Source organism: Microtus oregoni, unplaced genomic scaffold (assembly GCF_018167655.1).
Source record: "Microtus oregoni isolate MIOR12 unplaced genomic scaffold, Mior012 000098F_ref0000018, whole genome shotgun sequence".
Classification (NCBI taxonomy): domain Eukaryota; kingdom Metazoa; phylum Chordata; class Mammalia; order Rodentia; family Cricetidae; genus Microtus; species Microtus oregoni.
In genome coordinates, this window is record NW_024544711.1 from 3154187 (window position 1) to 3173481 (window position 19295).

Sequence of the window (19295 nt, forward strand, 5' to 3'; positions counted from 1 at the left end):
CTATCGAGTCACCGGCTTTCGTGGCCTAGAACGTCTCTGGCGAGAGCGAAAACACTTCCGGGTCGGGGAGCGTGAGATACTCGGAGTTTAGTCCCACCCCGGACTAGCGCCGACCTCGGGTGCTTTCAGGGGCTCGTTCTAGGTTCTTCAACTCCTTGTCGCCTTTCTGAGGTCGGGCTGGCCTCGTTCCCAGACCCTTGGCTCCTGCTCCGGGAAGCTGACGTCCTGCTGCACGATGTCCCACCTGGGGCCCCTGCGGTGTGGTGCCTGGGCGGCGCTGCTCCGCCAGCTCCTGCGACCTCCCCGCGCTGTGTGCACCCGGGCGGTCGGCTGTCACAGTCAGGTGAGCCACCCTGAGTCGACTCCGCCGACTCCCGGCGGGGCCTCCTGGCCTGAAAGCATAGACTCGCAGCCTGTTGTATTATTAAAATTGGGTTTTAATTTTTAAAGGTTTATTTTTTTTTATGTGTCCGCCCCTGGTGCCCACAAGTGGGCGTCGGATCACAGAGCCCGTGCTGATGGAACTCAGGTCTTCTAAAAGAACCATCTCTCCAAACCTGAAGTTGGTTTGTATTGATTAGCCACTTTGTACCTGCGCTGAACTAAGAGTTTCGGATGCTTTTGTCATTTTATTATTGGAGCAATCTCAGATGTTGAGGGTTTATCTCTATTTTACAGCTGAGTAAGCGGATATCAGAGGGATAAATGACTTATAGGGCCACATAACAACTAAATACTATAATGAGGTTTACTCTCAATCATCCGAAATTCCTCAGCATGTTAGAATTTGAACCAGATTCAAACCATAAATGAACTGAGTTTATGCACATCAAATGAATTTACCTTAAAATGAATCTCAGAGAAACATTTCTAAAGATAGTTGGATTCTGGAATTAGAATTAGGGATTGTGGACTTGAATTTAGACTTCTCTTTGGGGACTTTCCAAAGTATGGGGACTTTCCAAAGTATGGAGGTTACCATAAGGGAATACGGCCTTGGGGGCTTCAAGTCTGATTACTTTTTTTTTTTAAAGTTCATTTATCTATTAATGTATATGGGGTGTTGGTGTGCCATGGCTCATTCTGTTCTTGTCTTTACCTGAGGGGTCTGGGGACTGAACTTAGATGGTCTCGATAAGTGGCGAGCCCTATTACCCATGAGCCATTTCACTAGCACGGTCAGCGGTTGTTACCTCTCTCCAAAGGCAGGTGCTTTGTACCGTCATGCTCAACAGGGCTCAGATCTTTTATTCATTTTTTAAGTCACAGCATTTTACTAGTCTGGGATTTTTTTCCCCCCAACCAGGAAATTTCTTCCTATCAGTCCATAGGTTTTATTGTGAGTGTAAGTATATCGGAGAACAACTTGTGGGAATTGGTTTTCTCCTTCAGCATGTGAGTGGGTCCCAGGGATCCAACTCAGGTGGTCAGGTTTGATGGCTTCCCACTGAGCCATCTCCTTGGCCCAGGTTTGTTCTTTTTTGGGGGTTGGTTCTGTCTTTATGTTCCATTTACCCTGATTCCAGGTCTGTTTGTTTGTGAGACAGGGTCTCACTCTGCACTCTTGGCTGTTCTGGTGCTCACTGTGTAGACCAGGTTGATTTAAACTCATACTGATCCGCCTGTCTGCCTCCCACTGCTGGGATTAAAGGCATGCACCACCTTTTTTTGCTATTTGAGTAAGATCTGAGAATTGGAGTTCTTTTTGTTTATTCGTTTGAGACAGGGTCTCACTGTGTAACTCCAGCTGTCCTGGAACTCACTCTGTAGACCAGGTTGGCCTCAGACTCACAGAGGTCCTCCTGCTTCTGTCTCCCAAGTGCTGGGATTACATGTGTGTGCCACCGTGTCCAGTTAAGAACTGAGTTCTAATTCCTACTTGTAGACATTTAGTGGTGGCAGCTGGGGGTTCTGTGTTTTTATTATTCTCAGGTGCTTCAGCTTTTTCAGACATTTAAAAACTCCAAACAGTGAAGAAGTTTGTGTAATAAAGATCGGTCGAACTATGTATTGCAGGTATAACTGGAAATTCTACGTGGATTATTGAGGGTGGAAGGAGATGAGGGTAGATAATGTGGTGTTCAGGAAACTTTTTGTATGGGATCAAGGGTCTTCTCAGGTTGATGGTCCACAGGGTCAGAGAGGTCACAGCTATGGCCAGTGTCCAGAGAAGGCACATCTTTTTCTTCCAGGTTGCAGAGGCAGTGTTAACATCCCAACTGAAACCACATCAAGAGAAACCAAATTTTATCATCAAGGTTCCAAAGGTAACAACATCCTTTACCCACCCTGCCTATCTGTGTCACGAAGGGCGTGCCAGCTCTCCTTACCTCTCCCTTTTAACCTAGATCCTTTCAGGGGGTCGGTGGGTTGTTTTATTCTTGAAATTCTAGATGGGGCTCAAGTTAGTTTCAAACCTTAGATTGTGGGTATAATTTAACCTTTAGTCTTAAATGGTCTAGATTTTTTGCTTTGACTGCTTTTGTTTTCCAGGGCACCAGGGATTTAAACCCTCAACAGATGGTTTTGAGGGAGAAAATTCTTGATGAGATTATCAGCTGCTTTAAACGTCATGGGGCAAAGGGGTTGGATACACCAGCATTCGAGCTCACAGTAAGGACAGAAGGGAGCCGGGAACCCCATTGTTTACCTGCCCTCAGTTGCCCGCAGGGCTTCTTATCTGTGTTCTGTAGTCAGTCACGGAACTGTGGTTTCTTCTGTCTGACACTCGCAGGAAATGCTCACCGAGAAGTATGAAGACAACTTCGGCCTCATGTACGATTTGAAGGATCAAGGTGGAGAGTTGTTGTCTCTTCGCTATGACCTTACCGTATCCTTCCACATGCTGGACCTGACCCGTCCCAAATCCAGAGGGCTCCTTGGCAGAAGGGAGTAGAGGAATTTTGACTTTTCATTTCCAGTTTCTTCTAGGAGGCAATTCTGCCATCAGAGCCTAACCTGAAGGCCCCGTTATTTAACTTGTGTGTATATGGAGAATCTTTCCAGGAAGTTTGCAGAAACACAGATTATTGACCCTGGCTCCAGAGATTCTAAATTCTTTCATTGGAGTGCTATTTATAAACATGCACGTGAAAGAAAATCAATTAGTGTGTGTGTGTGGACACGCATGTGCAGATCACAGGACAGCTTTGTGGAGTTCTGGGGACAGAACTTAGGGTGCCAGATTTGTGCAGCATACCCCTTCCCCTACTGCACCATCTTGCATGTGCTACGCCAGAGCTTCTCAACCTATGGGTTGCAACCCCACAGGGGTCATATATCTGATATTTACATTATGATTCATAAGAGTAGCAAAATAACTATGGTTATGAAGTAACAGTGAAATAACTTTTATGGTTGAGGGGTCACCACAACACAAGGAACTGTATTACATGGTCGCAGCGTGAGGAAGGTTGAGAAGCACCGCTCTAAACAGAATCCTGGAAATGTGCATGTGGTCTTGGGCTGAGCTTTTAGAAAAAGGGTTTTAGATTGTAGGCAAATTCAGTTCTGAAGCTTGAGGTCTTTTTAGTTAGTTGGGTAATGGTCTGGATGGGAGGAAATGGACCGGACCTAAGCGTCTGAGGTCATTGCTGTCCCTGCCTCTTTTTTTCTTGTCACCTTTCAGTTTCATAAGTGAAATGCCTTCATCAACACCAACTCTGCTAGGTTTCGGAGACAGTGGAAACCAGCCTGAAGACAAGGATGGTTTCTAGGAACCCAGTTCTCCCTCCTGTCTGAATGGCGGGCCTAAATGTGGAACATAGTGTCTTTCTTCCTCAACCTGCTTACATAAGGTCCCCTTTGCTCGCTATCTGGCCATGAATAAACTGAAGAAGATGAAGCGATATCAAGTTGGAAAGGTGTGGCGGCGAGAGAGCCCAGCCATAGTCCAGGGCCGCTACCGGGAGTTCTGCCAATGTGTAAGGGACCCGGCTGGGGCTTCGTAGTTTAGTGATGGTTAAGTTGGGGATTAGCTGATCAGTGGGAGGTTTGTTTTTCTTCTGTTTGGTTTGCTTGGTTTGTTTTTGGGTTTTGGTTTTGTTGAGATAGATATTTGAGACATCTATATATCTTTGACTGTCCTGGAACTGACCAGGCTGCCTTGAACTCCCTGAAAGATCCATCTGCCTCTGCCTTCCAAGTGCTGCCATTAAAGGCGTGTGCCGCTATGCCTGACTTTCTGCCTCTTTTTTTCTTGTAGGATTTTGACATTGCCGGTGAGTTCGACCCTATGATCCCTGATGCAGAATGTCTGAAGATCATGTGTGAAATCCTAAGTGGATTGCAGCTGGGGGACTTTCTCATTAAGGTGAGGCCAGCCTGCTGGACATCATGAAGGAAAAGTTTGGATTGGGCCTGTGAAATTGTCTTTAAGAGTCAAGCGTTTTAGAGATGCCCATTAACCCAAAGACACTTGGGTTAATTCTGTTGAGTTCACAGGTAAATGACCGGCGGGTTGTAGATGGGATGTTTGCTGTCTGTGGTGTTCCTGAGAGCAAGTTCCGTACCATCTGCTCCTCCATGGACAAACTAGACAAGGTAACAGAGAAAACATGCTTTAAACAGACCCTGTCTGGGTTTCTGCCCTGCCTGCTAATCCATGCCATTAGGGAAGAATAAGGAGACCATGGCTGAAAGTGGCTGTTTGGGGGTTGGGGAGATTAAGGAGTCATTTTTTTTTTTTTTTTTTTTTTTGGTTTTTCGAGACAGGGTTTCTCTGTGGCTTTGGAGCCTGTCCTGGAACTAGCTGTGTAGACCAGGCTGGTCTCGAACTCACAGAGATCCGCCTGCCTCTGCCTCCCGAGTGCTGGGATTAAAGGCGTGCGCCACCATCGCCCGGCTTAAGGAGTCATTTTTAAACTAAGTCTGAGTTATGCTATACAGTGGGGATTGTGGCTGGGTTTCTTAAATTGCCTCTGATTTTGCTGAATTTACTGTGAATTCCTCAAGATATGTATGCCAAATGAAAACAAGATGTCCTGCGTCAGTTAGGTGAAGAGGAGCTTGGGTTGAGCTAATGTTTATCTCAATGCAGATGTCTTGGGAAGATGTGAGACATGAGATGGTGGTCAAGAAAGGCCTAGCTCCTGAGGTGGCCGATCGGATTGGGGAGTATGCCCAATGTCACGGTAAGAACTAGTGCTTTCAGAGCCATGGTCAACCGGCTGAGGGTGACATGTGCCCAGCTCCAGAGTCTGATCTGGATCAAGTTTCCCTTTTATGTATTGAAACTGCTTTATGTCTTCTTGGCAAAGGCAGAAGCAGAGAAGAAGGTCTTGACACTAAGAATGTGGGTTTTTTTTTTTTGTTTGTTTGTTCTTTTAAAGAAAATGAGGAAGGTGGGTTAGAGCAGATAAATTCAAGCTGGCTGTGGTGGCACATGTTTTTAGTCCCAGCCCTTGGGAGGCAGGGGTAGGTGGATCTCCATGAGTTTGAGGCCAACCTGGTGTACATAATGAATTCTAGGATAGCCTGGGCTATGTAGAGAGACTCTATCCAAAACCAAACAAACAAAAACTCAGACTGAAACAGCAACAACAAACACCTAGGTAAATTTGGATCAAACACACTTGGGCAAACAACACAGACTTTACCTGACTTTTCTTCCCAGGGGGGACATCCCTGGTAGAGGAAATGTCCAAGGATCCCAATCTGTCCCAAAGCCAGCTGGCCCTGCAGGGCTTGGCGGACCTGAAGCTGCTCTTTGAATACCTGACTCTATTTGGAATTGCCGAAAAGGTAGGAAGAGCTGGGATTGACCTTCTGTTGAGCTCCTAGGTTCTCAGAGTCTGATCTGGGACTGACTGTAGCTTTTCTCTTACAGATCTCCTTTGACTTAAGTCTGGCCCGGGGCCTAGACTATTATACAGGAGTGATCTATGAAGCAGTACTACTATCGTCTCTGGGTCAGGCTGCAACGGAGGCTCTGAATGTGGGCAGTGTGGCTGCTGGTGGACGCTATGATGGCCTGGTAGCCCAGTTTGATCCCAAGGGCCATAACGTGCCCTGTGTGGGGTTGAGCATTGGAGTAGAGAGAATCTTCTTCCTTATGGAGCAGAAGATGAAGGTAGGTCCTAGATAGAGTTGAAGTGACCTTGAAAGCTAAGAACTAGTTTCTGGAGGTGCATTTTGGACCTTTTTTTTTTTCTTTTTGCTTCTTGGAATTGATAGTACAAAGGAAATATCTATCGTTCTTTTTTAAAAGATTGATTCTATCTTTTTATGTGCATGAGTGTTTAGCCTGAAGGTGTGTGCATGCTTGGTGCCAATGGAGGTCAGAAGTGGGTGGTCAGAGCTATGGGTGAGCCACCATGTCAATGTGGAGGACTGAACTTGGATCTTTTGAAAGAACAAGTACTCTAACTTCTGAGCCATTTCTCCAAGCCTTTCCTCCCTCTGCACTCCTCCCAACCCCCTTAAAAGAACTATCTGAAAGAGGATTTCTTTCTGAGCCTAAGTGGGCCTTGATCTTAGGGTCTTCCTGCCCTAGACACCTGAGTACTGGGATTACAGTTGTGAGAGCTACCCTAGGCTGTAGTTTTAGTTTCTTCTCTCTGTTTTATTAGGCTTCTGGTAAGAAGGTTCGAACCACAGAGACCCAAGTGTTTGTGGCCACACCCCAGAAGAACTTTCTTCGAGAACGGTTGAAGCTAATCGCAGAGCTTTGGGATGCTGGAATCAAGGTTTGGTAGCGCTGGTATCAGAGTGATCTGGGTGTATGTGGACACCAAACATGGCTCATTTCATGCCTGCGGTGGTACTCAGGACATTTTTAGCTTACCACTAGAGGGCTAGCTACTTATTTCTGGCTCCCTTGGAAATGTATGTTCTTGGGCACTTACATACTATAACCACGTCAACTCTCCTACTTACTTTTTATCCTTTTCAGGCAGAGATACTCTATAAAAACAACCCTAAACTATTAACCCAGCTGCATTATTGTGAGAAAACAGGTATTCCTCTGATGGTCATCATTGGTGAGCAAGAACAGAAGGAAGGTGTCCTCAAGCTCCGTTCAGTGGCCAGCAGAGAAGAAGTGAGTGGGACCTTGCGGAAATACTGAGTTCCAAATGCTGCACCCCACCCCACCCTTTTAAAGACAGGTTGCACTCTTTAGCTCAGAATGGTCTGGGACTGTGACACCCAGGCTCTCCTTGAACTCTTGATCTTCGTGCTACAACCTCTCAAGTGCTATGGCTACAGGCATATATTGTCATGCCTAGATCCCAGATTCCTTTTTTTTTTTAGACAGGGTTTCTCTATGTAGCTCTAACTGTCCTGGAACTTGCTCTGTAGACCAACCAGGCTGGTCTTGAACTTGGAGATCTAGTTGCCCCTGCCTCCTGGGACTAAAGTTGTATGCCACCATCACCCAACTGATTCCAGATTCTTTTCAGAGATGCGGTCTCTGAGAAAATAAATTTAAAACTTTTTCTTTTAAATTACGTGTATGTGTGTGTGTGAGTGTGTGTGTGTGTGTGTGTGTGTGTGTGTATGTGTGTATGTATTTGTGCACATATATCTCATGCATATATGTGTATTTCACCTTGCAGGAGTCACTTCTCTCCTTCCATAATATAGGTCCCAGGTGTAAATAGTGAGAATAGATTCAGGGGGCTGGAGAGATAGCTTAGAGTCTAAGAGCATTGGCTGCTGGCTGCTCTTCAGAGGTTTTGAGCTCAATTCCCAGTAACCACATGGTGGCTCACAACCATAATAATGAGATCTGGTGCCCTCTTCGGGCGAGAAGGCATACATGCAGATAAAAGAGAGAATTCAGAATGAAGTAAATTTGGAAAAACTGGCTAAGTATCATTTTCTGTTTTATCACACAAGGATTCTCTTATGTTTTAGGTGACCATTAATCGAGAAAGTCTTGTGGCTGAAATTCAAAAGCGACTGTCTGAGTCTTGATTGTTGCCTGAGTTCTGTCTGCTGCCCTTAGAAGAAAAGTTTTCATCTAGGACTGAGCTCTGGTGGACTTTACAACAGCTGGCCAGCATGGCTGCTGTACAGTTGCCTTATGCCTCCATCTGTCCTGGATACAGAAGTGGCCCTGAGGACTCATGAATCAGCGGCTACTCTGCTTGAGTGAACATGGCTGGCATGCAGAAGAAGCACACTCCAGCTGCAAAGGCAGAGCTGAAGTGCCTTTGAATTCTGTCAAGAGATGTTAAGATGGTTACTGTGAACGAGGCTCTGGAAGAGTTGCCTTAGGCCAAGACTCTGGACCACTGAAATGAGAAGCGAAATGTGTACTTCACTTACTGTGTTGTATCTGAGAACAAGATTTTGGAGAAATTGTCTACATTAGACTATATTCTGTCTGTGCAGTATTAAAAAGACAGTAAGAAAGGACATTGAACAGAGATGATGTCTCAAGGACCAGGAGTGCATCTGCTTCTTCCAGTTAACAGTAGAAGGGTGGGGCTCTTTAATTATTTTGGACATTGAGTTTAATGGATGATAAGTTAGCGATCTGATCTGATCTGATCTTTGGAGATTTTGGACACCATTCCCTTTGGAGGTGAAAGCAGGAGGATGAGAAGCTCAAAGTTGGCTTTGGGGCCAGGCGGTGGTAGTGGTGGCGCACATCTTTAATCCCAGCTCTCGGGGGGCAGAGGCAGGCGGATCTCTGTGAGTTTGAGGCCAGCCTGGTCTACAAGAGCTAGTTCCAGGACAGGCTTCAGAGCAACACAGAGAAACCCTGTCTCAAAAAAAAAAAAAACCCAAAAAATATGAATAAATAGATAAAAATTCAGCCTTGGGTTTACATGAGACCCCTTTTCAAAACAACATCGACAGCAATAACTTCTGCCCAATGTGCACATGTTTAATCCCAGCAGTGGAGTGGTGGGGCAGAGGCAACAGAATCTCTTGAGTTTGAGGTTAACTAAACAAGAGTAAAGATTAAAACAAGCAGAACGCAGAAAAGGGGAGGATGTTCAGACAAGAGGCTGGATAGATGAAGAGGGAAAGTAGCCTCAAAGAGGGAGGTTTTCTTTATTGGGAACCCAGATGGGCAGAGTACACTGAGGAAAATACAAAGAGAGTTTCAGATTAGCCAGGGCCCAATAGATCTTGTTTTAAAACTACTATGCCTATAACCCTAGCGCTTGGAAAGTGGAGGCAGGAGGTTGAGGAGATTAAAACCATCCTCTCAGCATCATAGCCCGGAGTATGTAGACTGTCTCAAGCACTACAAACTTGTCAAGAGTGCTGAGTGCTTTATTCTGGGGGTGCTGGCTGGTGAAAGTGTCAAGATTAAATTGTACTTCATAAATTGAATGAGTTTAAATGTTCTCCAGACATGGAAATAAGTTTAACCAAAGAATAGTATCTTTGTTTCAGGGGAAAAGAACTCAAATGTAAAAGTGCTTGTCTTTTGTACATAATTTAGAGCCACACTCATAGTACATGCTGGTGAATAGGACATCCAGACCACTGATAGTGTGTTAGCTTTAAAAATAAGGTTTACTAGGCAGAGTCCAATTGGTAGAATGCCTGATCGCATGAACGAAGCCCTGGGTTCAAGCTCCAGCACCACATGAACGGGACATGGTGGCTCATGCCTGTAAACCCAGTACTTCGGAAGTGGAGGCAGGAAAATCAGAAGTTCAAGACTAGCCACCACTACAGAGTCCAGTCTGAGCTACCTGAGAACCTGTCTTAAAAAAAAAAAAAAAAAAAAAAAACCTGAGATGCAGGTAAAGTTGATTCACTCATGGGGTACTGTTTCCGAACCTCTGAGTCTTTGTAAAATACAAGAAAGAGCTGAGCTATTACTCTTCCAGGGCTTGTTTTGAAAGTCGGAGAGAAAAAACGTTGGCCAGTGCCCTTACTTCCGTGTTGCTTCACGCTCCTTTTGCGCCTGCGTCGTCTCCTTGGAACAGAGGGCGGGGCTAACAGGATAGCCTTAGAATCGCTCCAGTCCTTAACGCAGTTAGAACGCGAGGCTCGAATCTTATTGGAGCATGATCTTGCCTTATGGCTCCCGGGCGCGCTTTACGGCATTTTACGGCTTTCCATTCACTTCGCTGTGAAGATGGCGTCGGGCAGCGGGGTAGGTGTTGGTGTGAGGAGGTTTGAGGGTTCCGGGGTGGTTTTTCGGAGCTAAGTAGAGACAAGCTGTGAGACTTGGCTGTTTTCCTGACACCTCTTCGCGATCTCAGGGTCCAGGTTCGAGGACTTCCCCGTAAGGCCTTGGCGCAGGGACCGTGGAATCTCGGAAGTCTCTCGGGTTGGGGTCCCGAGTGCCCCAGACCCCCGGGCGTTCCAGAGAGACTTCTCTTTTGAAAGGTCCTGGGGCCGCCTTGGTGGCAGTTAGGCGGTTCCCTTAGTTTCTTCAGGGGAGCAGGCACAACGACGGATCTTGAGCACTTTTTCCCCCTACAGACAAAAAACTTGGACTTTCGCCGAAAGTGGGACAAAGATGAATATGAGAAGCTTGCGGAGAAGAGACTCACAGAAGAGAGAGAAAAGAAGGATGGTGGGTGCTCGCTTCACGAAGGGCTACGGGGATGGTAGAGTTGATACAATGGCTAGAGAAGGAATGCCCCTGCAACAGGATAGATAGCTTGCAGTTAGCATGTGACGACAAGCAGGCGAAAAAAGCCCAAAGCTTTCCCCTCTCCTTTTACATGAGCTGCCCCCTGGTGTGGCCCATATTCAGGGTAGGTTTTCCCATCTTTTTTGTTTTGTCTTTTTTTTTCGAGACAGGGTTTCTCTGTAGCTTTGGAGCCTGTCCTGGAACTAGCTCTTGTAGACCAGGCTGGCCTCGAACTCACAGAGATCTGCCTGCCTCTGCCTCCCGAGTGCTGGGATTAAAGGCGTGCACCACCTCCGCCCAGCTGGGTTTTCCCATCTTAAATGATCCAGCTCATCCCCCCTCCAAACAAAAATAAAAATAAACTGCAAACAGGTGTGCTCAGCTGCTTGGGTTTAGGTGACTCCAGATGTAGTCAAGTTGACAATCAGTGTTAGCCGTCACACGCACGAGAACATTGGCCATTATGTTATGGAGTGTGAGTTCCCCTCTTCTCAGAGGTTTACTTCAAGCAAAAATTCAGAACTCCTCAGTTCAGCTAGACTAGGAAGCTCTGTTAAGTGTGCTAGCTTTAAAGTGGAGAAAAGCTCTTGAGAGTTGGGATTACCATCAAATCTTACCATCAAATCCGAGGCCAGCTTGGTCCACATAGTGAGTTCCAGACCAATTAGAGTTTTTTCTGGCCTCTTTTAACTGCTGTATAAAGTATCTATTGTGTCCCTTTGTTGAGGAATCAAAAAACAAAACAAAACAACAAGAGTAGTCATCTTCATTTTGGGGTTCATGTATTTCTTTTCCTTTTTGGCCAAGGCACTGCAATACTCACTGTTAATCCCTGTACTCAGGAAGCAGGGGCAGGTGGATCGCTGAGTTTGAGGCCAGCCTGGTCGACAAAGTGAGTTCAGTATAGCAAGGGCTACACAGAGAAACCCTGTCTTAAAACATACACACACACACACACAGAGATTCTAGTAAATACTGAAGGGACCCACTTTGTCGTTCTGTTTCAGGAAAACCAGTGCAGCCTGTCAAGCGGGAGCTTCTTCGGCACAGGGATTACAAGGTGGACTTGGAGTCCAAGCTTGGGAAGACGATCGTCATTACCAAGACGACCCCACAGTCTGAAATGGGAGGGTGAGTAGCTTTTTGTCCTTCTCTAATACCAAGGCTGGTCTAATAAACTATTCATATTGGTTTTAGGAAGTGTTGAGAAAAGTCTCAGATCAGGGATGGCGACCTTATTGACCATAACTCGATTCTTTGTTTTTCTTTGCCCCCTCCTGAAGTTTGAAGTCAACTCAGCCCTATTTCCAGGGGAGTTTGTTCTGTGGGCTGCTTCTCATCAGTAGTACCCTCAAAGGGGTTATATGGTCTGTTGTGAAGGCACTGGGGTGTTTTAGGTGGAGCTGTTAGCTGTAGTTACTATATACCAGTTCTGTGACCTGTAGAGGAGTTCCACAGAGCTGGTCACCCCTTTGCCACCATTCCTTCAATTCTGTCCAATTAGAGTTTATCCGGAGACTCATATAGATATATAGCAGTTAGCCACATTTCTGCAGATTATTTAGTAAGCCCACTGTTTTGATGCCTTTGCTGTATAAATTAGTAAGTTAAACCTCTAGGATCATAAAATAATAATAGTTGCTCATAGTTTCATGGGCACAGAATTGAGGGGTAGTTAGTTTCCTTGGAGGTTCTGGATCAGGGTCTCCAATGAAGCTGCAGTCATGGAATTGACTAGGTTTGCTTGCACTCACTGGAGCTTAAATAAAGTTAGAAGATCTTCTTCCAAGCTCTCAGATGCCTATGGTTTGGAGGCTGAAGTTCACCCTGTGGGCCTATTTATAAGGTTGTTCACAATAAAACATAAAGAGATGAATTTCCTCAAACCAGGTCATCCTCACAAATGCAGAAGCCACTGTATGATAATCTAATCTTGGAAGTGATAAACCACTGCTTTTGCATGTTCTGACTATCACACAGAACATTTTGGCACAGATTGGGAGGAAGCTACAAAGGAAGGGAAGACAGCGAGAGTCAGGCTGCCTTGGAGGGTGGGTGGAGACTATCTTCCAAGGCTTTATGAAAATACACATCTGTAATTCTAGCAGGGGCAGGACAAACTCTGCATGTCTGAGGCCAGCTTGGTCTCAGACCAGTTAATGTCTCCATTATGAAACAGATTTCATATAAGTTTCCCCAAAATTTGAGTTTCTTCCCTGAAAACAGTAAGATCCTTAAAAACCAGATTGACCCATGTGCTCTTTCTTCCCGTTTGTCAGCTACTACTGCAATGTCTGTGACTGCGTGGTGAAAGACTCCATCAACTTCCTGGATCACATTAATGGAAAGAAACGTAAGACATGGAGGTAGTTCAGGACTGGAGCTGGGACTGGTCGAGGGGAAGTGTGGTAGGGTGGTTTTCTTGGTGTGTGTGGCTGTTTATTTATAAATGTGTATTGCTGAGTATGTGACTCCTGTGCAGAAGCACAGAGGCCAGAGGAGGAGGCTAGCTGACCTGGTTGATAATTTGGTTAGTAAATGCAGTTGAAAGCTATCTGCTAATTATCTGGGGCTGCCACTTCTGAGAGCAGGTGAGACCCAGAGCTGCTTTTAACCATAGTTATTTTTGTTGTGTATTTTATTATGAAAAGGTTAAAAAAGAAAAAAAAAAAAAAAGCAAGGGCCAAACTTTTTGAGGGGCTGAGACTGTTAAAGTTATGGTTGCCTTCACTGTTCACCTCACCCAGATCAGCGAAACTTGGGTATGTCTATGCGTGTGGAACGCTCCACTCTGGATCAGGTAAAGAAACGTTTTGAGGTCAACAAGAAGAAGATGGAAGAGAAGCAGAAGGACTATGATTTTGAGGAAAGGATGAAGGAACTCAGAGAAGAGGTGAGACTCTCCTGACCCTGCTCCCCACCTTTGGCATTGTACCTTGTGATTTGGGGGTGGCCCTCTTCCTCGGCTTACTCTCTGATCTCCAGTTCCAGTTTTGTTCTTGGATTTCTGTGTACTAGGGTGTCCTTGTTTGAGATTCATGAGAAGTGGCTCAAAACCTATCCATTTCTCTTTGGCTCTTTAGACCAGATCCCTTGGGAGTTAACTTTTCATTTGGTTTGTTTTTTAGACAGGTTTGTTTTAGTTTCATTTTAGGTTCATAGCAAAATGAAGAAAGTTCAGAACTTCCCACTGCTATCATACTTGCATGCACGTGTAGCTTCCCCTACACTTTTTACTCCCTTTTAGACTATAGGAGGGAGTAACTAAATATAACTATAGTCCCTAGTTGGTCTATGGATCCAGGTTATAGGGTCAGAATCCTTTTTCTTCCATGTATTTGCATGAATTTTGGGAAAGTTAAATAACCAGTGTACCTCATTTTCTGCACGGGAGATATTAGGATAATATTTACACTGAACTGAGAGCAGATATTAGCATATTCTGCATGCCCCAGGATGTTGTCTGGATGAACTAGAGATGAACTAGGGTGTATAATTAAGAACTCCAGAGACAGTGAATCTCTTCTTATCCCTTAAAATCTTTTCTTACAATCTTCCTCCACTGCTGTCCTAGGCATCAGTCTCGGGGTCTCATGCGTGCTGGACAAGGGCTTTATCCCTGACTTTTTAACCTTTACTGTGGCTGTCGGTCATGCTGAAAGATAGAAAAGAATCTTGAAGCTCAGAAAAGAATCTTGAAGCTCACGTATCTCTTTCAACAATATCAACTCTGGAGTGAACTAATTCTGTGTAATTTTCTCTCTTTTGCCCTTTAGGAGGAAAAGGCTAAAGCATACAAGAAAGAGAAGCAGAAGGAGAAGAAAAGGAGGGCCGAGGAGGACTTGACGTTTGAGGAGGATGATGAGATGGCAGCTGTGATGGGCTTCTCTGGCTTTGGCTCCACCAAGAAGAGTTACTGAGGCGTTCTCTTTGGCCTAACTTTGGCCTGTGCTGGACCTAACTTTGAGTGTGTGTTGAGGTGGGGTGGGGTGTCATTTCTTTTTGGGTACTGGAGAAAGTCCTTACGAGTGTTAATGGGCAGGGCTAGAGGGTGGGTGTATGTGGTTTCCCTCTGCATCGGGAGAGGGCACAGGATGTAGAGGGGAAGCTGTGGCAGATTCTGTCAGCCTCGGTATATTATTGGAGTCACAGATCCTCTGCCCATCGTTCCCAATAAAGAAAGACCTCCCTCTTTGAGGCTGCTTTCCCCCAGTTCCCCTGCATCTTTCCCTCTTCATCTATCCTCCTTTTCCCTGTGTTCTGATTTTGTTCTAATCTTTACTTTTGTTCAGCCTGCAACAGAAGGGTTATCTGGGTCTCCAGTACACAGGTGCTGGCGTATGCTTGCCCAGCTCTTCCTCCCGTCCCGCCCAGCGGTTCTCTAGCCACCTGTGCATGCATGTGACTTCTGCCTGGTCAATGTGTGTGTGGGTATGTGTGCATGATTTATCACAAAGAGGGGCCTGAGCTAGAATCTCAGGGCATTGCTGCCCTGGGGCCTAATGTTTTTGGTTTCCTCGGTGCATGTAACAGGAAATTAAATGGGATGAGTGTTTGGTGTGGCTTGTGTCTGGTGAGTTTTTAACCTTGTTTCTTCTGTTTCACATCACTGAGGATTTCTGTTTTTGTTTTCCTCGGGAACAGGTTCTTGGAAGAACCTATTTGATGCAAAAAAGAATGAAACCAACAAGACAAAAGAACCCTTAAACCAAACAGACAAACAAACTCTGGGAGACCCTGGTTCTCAGACACTGTTCAACATTACAATAAATGGCACTGACTGGGCCTGTTTCACTTTGTTGGGAACCTTTTTTTTTTTTTTTGGTTTTTTGAGACAGGGTTTCTCTGTGGTTTTGGAGCCTGTACTGGAACTAGCTCTTGTAGACCAAGCTGGTCTCGAACTCACAGAGATCCACCTGCCTCTGCCTCCCAAGTGCTGGGATTAAAGGCGTGCGCCACCACCGCCCGGCTGTTGGGAACCTTTAAATATCATCCCCTGTCCCAGAAGTTTCTACAGTAAGGGTTTCCACATAGAGCCTTCCCCTTCTGATTTGACCCCCCCCCCCCCCACTATAGGTTTCCTCAGTGTGAGTTTTCCCTCTCTGCTAATAGAATCTGTGCCCTTGTGAGTCTGAGTAACAGTTTAGCCTCCTGTAATTTTAGCATCCTCTGATGGTAACAGAAGAGCTCAGGGTTGAACCTAACTGTCTGCAGTTGGGCAGGCATTGGGTTACTCAGTCTTGGTACAGTTGATGAGCTAGGTAAGCCTTTGGGGTATTTCTTTAGTATTTTTGAGACAGGGTCTCACTTGGTTGGCTTTGAACTCAGATCCACCTGTCTCAGCCTCTTCGGTGCTGGGATTAACTGGCCAGCTATGTTTGAAGGGGCTGTTCTGTGCACTGTAGGATGTTGAGCAGCATCCCTGGCCTTCACTTAGTAGATGTCAGTAGCACTTGCATCCACTTGTGACAACTAAAAATACTTTTGTTGCCTGAGAATGGGTAAATGGCTCCTCCATTGACAATGACTAAGAAACTTCCCCACTGTGGTATAACCTGTGAACTGCATGACATAGACTGGTCACCACCACCACCACTCCTGCCCCAACACAGAGAACTCCTGGATCACGTACTGTGCCTTGTGTAAGGGATTCAAGGATGAGATGGGGATGAGGGCAGAGGGGACAGTCATACAAGTCATGTAAACAGATGAAACTCCTTTGGCTGGCTCTATGCTCTGGATAAAGGGGTCCATTTGAGTTAACGAGACTGCCACAATATGACTCTTTCTCTGATCCATGTAGTTCCTCACCTTTAGGTAGCATCTGACACACTGGGTCTCACAAAGCCCTGGACCCTGCCTTTTGGTTTGTGTGTAAGATTTCGGTACTGATAGGTCTGCCTTTTGATGAATGAATTCTCACATGGAATTTGGCCATTGGGGCTGCTGTAAAAACACATGCTTCCATGTTGGCTTACTGCCTGACTCAGGAATTTACAGTGTTGAGCATGGTGATCACACCTGTAACCCCAGCACTTGGGAAACAGAAGCAGGATTGCTATAAAATCATGGGCAGTCTGGTTTGAATAGCAAGACTTTATATCAAAGAAATCTTAGAGTTTGCAGGCTGATTGCAGGTAAGTTCACATTTGCATTCGTAGGCAGGATTGCTTACACTACCTGTCCTAGAAAGAGTAACACGGTTGAGTGGATTCCCCCCACCCCCGGCCCAAGACTGATAAGGTTTCAGTAAGAAGAGATTCTAACCTTGGGAAATCACCTTTTCAACTGAGCAATGATGAATGTTTTCTCTCTACTGTGGTGAGATCACCTCTGTCATTTCCGTTATAACTGTGTTTTAGGTTTTGTAAACTTGGGACAGGTAAATGACATGGCTAGGTTCTATGGGGGAGGTGTTAAGATGGGAGCTTGGGGCAGGCGGTGGTGGCTCACGCCTTTAATCCCAGTACTGGGGAGGCAGAGGCATCTCACTTCGAAGCCAACCTGGTCTACAGAGCTAGTTCCAGGACAGCCAAGACTACACAGAGTAACCCTGTCTTGGGGAAAAAAAAAAAAAAAAAAAAAAAAACCACGCAAAACAGATGGGAGCTTGGAGGCTGGAAAGAGGGTGGGGTGGGAATTTAGAACACAGAACAAAGAGAAGTTCAAGGTGTAGAAAATTTGTACTTAAGTGTACCTATTGTCCTACTTGGGTTAATTTATTCATTGACTTATTAGGAGAGAAACTTTGAGGCCATCTTAGGATCCCGTCTCGGTCTCCCTTCTACTTTGGGACTACAGGCACTCATGACCATGCCTGGTAAAGGCATTGGTATCTTCTGGAGCAGGGTGTCAAGATCCACAGGTAGGGGATTTCCTTCTAGTGGAATTGTTTAAAATTGGAGCCAGGTGTGGTGAAACATGCAATTAATCTCGCTAATCACGAGGCAGAAGCATCAGATCTCTGAATTTTAGACAAGCCTGGTCTACACAGACCTTGTATCAAAACAAAACCAGGAAACACAGGGTGGCTCCGTGGCTTCTCAGGATCTTTTGTAGCCTAGGCTGGCCTTGAACTTAATATGTTCGAAGGATGGCCCTGAATCCTGTTCCTCCTGCCTCCACTTCCCATAAATGGTCGGATTGTGGACATTTGCCACCATGTTGTCTGTATCTTAAAAACACTTGCGGGTGGTGGTGGATGGGAATATAGCTCAGTTGGTAAAGTGCCTGTGTAGCATGGGCAAAGCCCTAGGTCCAGTCCCTGGCAACTCCTACAACTGGGTGTGCTGGGCACACTGTAATCTAGGAGGGTCAGAAACTCAAGGTCATCCTCAGCTAGGCCCTGCTTATATGAGACCCTCTTTACAGACAAAAAGTGGTTCTTGTGATACACATAGCCTTCATGAGGTTTGATCCCCAGCCCTACAAAGAAACAGGCTTGATGGCACTCTATGATTCCCTACTAGGGAGGCTGAGGGCGGGAGGATGGCAAGTTTAAGGGCCAAGCTGGGTTATAGAGTGAGCTTGTCTCCAAAACAAAAATCATACACAAATAGCATGCTTCTGTATAAATCAATAGATACAAAGGAATGTTTAAAATGAGTGCATTTAGGGCAGACGCTAAAATGCGGGTGAGCTAGGTATATAACACAAGAAAACTCTCCAAGACTTAGTTTTGCTTTTGTTTGAGACAGGGTCTTTTGTAGCCGATCTCCGTCTTCGCCTTCCAGATGCTGTGTCTGAGACAGTTACCTAAATCAACAGAATAAACCACCAAACAGCAAAACAAAAGTTCAACATCGTGTCTGGGAGAATCCACACTGATATATTATGGTGGCTAATGGAGAGACAGGAATTTTGAGGAAAGTTAGTTGTTTTCAGTACATAAAAGGTATAAGAGTTGACCAGGTATTTGGAATTATATGATAGAACAAACGCGAATATACATCTGGGAGAGCCGCTTTAAGCCACGAAGTTCAAAGCTACGTCTGGAATAACCTTTTGCACTTTGCAAAGCTTCCACTTCCTCGGGTGGGAGAGGAGTGACTGAACATACAGTAACACAGCCACAAAGATGGTTGTTGGACCAGCGGAATGGACAAGGGGAGGAGCTCTGCACTGGGTGAGTCCGGGAGTCTCTGCGGGCGCTGCGGGCACCCGGGAGGCCCTCGCCTAGTGCCCGGAACAGGATCTGATTGGTCGGTGCCACACGCCCTGTCAGCAAAAAACTTTCAGTCTCTGGATGACGTATGTTTCTCTCACAGTCATGTAGCTATATCCAGGAAGAAGCTGCCGGACTGGCTGTAGCTCAGCGGTTACTTCGACAGTGCTTCGGTCTGATTCCTACCATTCGTGGCTGTGTCCAGACTCTGCAACCAACCGCGTGGTTGGTTCGAGACCCGCGGGCGCTTTCCAGTCCTTTTGCTGCTGTGAGCCCTCGGCTACTTTTCCACGTTAAAAAGAACTAAAACTTCTTGAATAAATTGCGCTTTCAAATGCTGACATCCTTGGCACGTCTTACATAGCTCCAGAAAATAATGGAGGCCTAAAACAAACAAACAAACAAACAAACAAACAAAAAAGGACTTAATTTTAAAAATTAGACTACTTAGTAATATTTTTGTTTCAATAGTTAGGCATACTTGTATCTTTTATAATACCATTTCACCCTTTGAAATCTGGAGGATTTTTTTCATTTAATTAAAAAAGTTTAAGAAGATTTTATTTTTATTTATTCTAT

General features: G+C 45.5%; 2 protein-coding genes across 4 annotated transcripts; both read left to right on the forward strand.

Annotated features, from left to right (window-relative positions):
- The first annotated feature begins 67 nt into the window (after positions 1 to 67).
- LOC121442941 (histidine--tRNA ligase, mitochondrial) lies at positions 68 to 8662 on the forward strand. The gene is made up of 13 exons (XM_041644582.1): positions 68 to 343; positions 2193 to 2267; positions 2494 to 2613; positions 2735 to 2830; positions 3798 to 3923; positions 4205 to 4312; positions 4444 to 4542; positions 5039 to 5132; positions 5615 to 5742; positions 5828 to 6070; positions 6570 to 6686; positions 6893 to 7039; positions 7858 to 8662. Exons 1-13 carry the CDS (start codon positions 236 to 238, stop codon positions 7915 to 7917), a joined length of 1521 nt encoding a protein of 506 aa, XP_041500516.1. The 5' UTR covers positions 68 to 235; the 3' UTR covers positions 7918 to 8662.
- Positions 8663 to 10013: 1351 nt separating this feature from the next.
- LOC121443006 (zinc finger matrin-type protein 2) lies at positions 10014 to 15343 on the forward strand. Of its 3 annotated transcripts, none has more exons than XR_005973618.1 (7): positions 10014 to 10066; positions 10399 to 10492; positions 11560 to 11683; positions 12832 to 12905; positions 13300 to 13445; positions 14329 to 14531; positions 15197 to 15343. XR_005973618.1 is itself a non-coding variant. In XM_041644675.1 (7 exons), the coding sequence occupies exons 1-6, from the start codon at positions 10049 to 10051 to the stop codon at positions 14470 to 14472; spliced, it is 600 nt and encodes a 199-aa protein (XP_041500609.1). In that variant the 5' UTR covers positions 10014 to 10048; the 3' UTR covers positions 14473 to 14519; positions 15197 to 15343. The 3 variants fall into 3 exon arrangements, 2 of the variants coding, with proteins under 2 accessions (XP_041500609.1, XP_041500608.1); XM_041644675.1 differs by having other exon boundaries at positions 14329 to 14519; XM_041644674.1 differs by having other exon boundaries at positions 14329 to 15343.
- Positions 15344 to 19295: the final 3952 nt, after the last annotated feature.

What these genes read in the sequence shown, in the direction of transcription:
- LOC121442941 (XM_041644582.1), top strand. Translation starts at nt 236, where the DNA reads ATGTCCCACCTGGGGCCCCTGCGGTGTGGTGCCTGGGCGGCGCTGCTC. An exon ending in CACCAGCATTCGAGCTCACA is followed by an intron (nt 2,614 to 2,734) that starts GTAAGGACAGAA and finishes TGACACTCGCAG; the next exon opens with GAAATGCTCACCGAGAAGTA. An exon ending in TTTGGGATGCTGGAATCAAG is followed by an intron (nt 6,687 to 6,892) that starts GTTTGGTAGCGC and finishes TATCCTTTTCAG; the next exon opens with GCAGAGATACTCTATAAAAA.
- LOC121443006 (XM_041644674.1), top strand. An exon ending in CCACAGTCTGAAATGGGAGG is followed by an intron (nt 11,684 to 12,831) that starts GTGAGTAGCTTT and finishes CCCGTTTGTCAG; the next exon opens with CTACTACTGCAATGTCTGTG. An exon ending in TCACATTAATGGAAAGAAAC is followed by an intron (nt 12,906 to 13,299) that starts GTAAGACATGGA and finishes CACCTCACCCAG; the next exon opens with ATCAGCGAAACTTGGGTATG.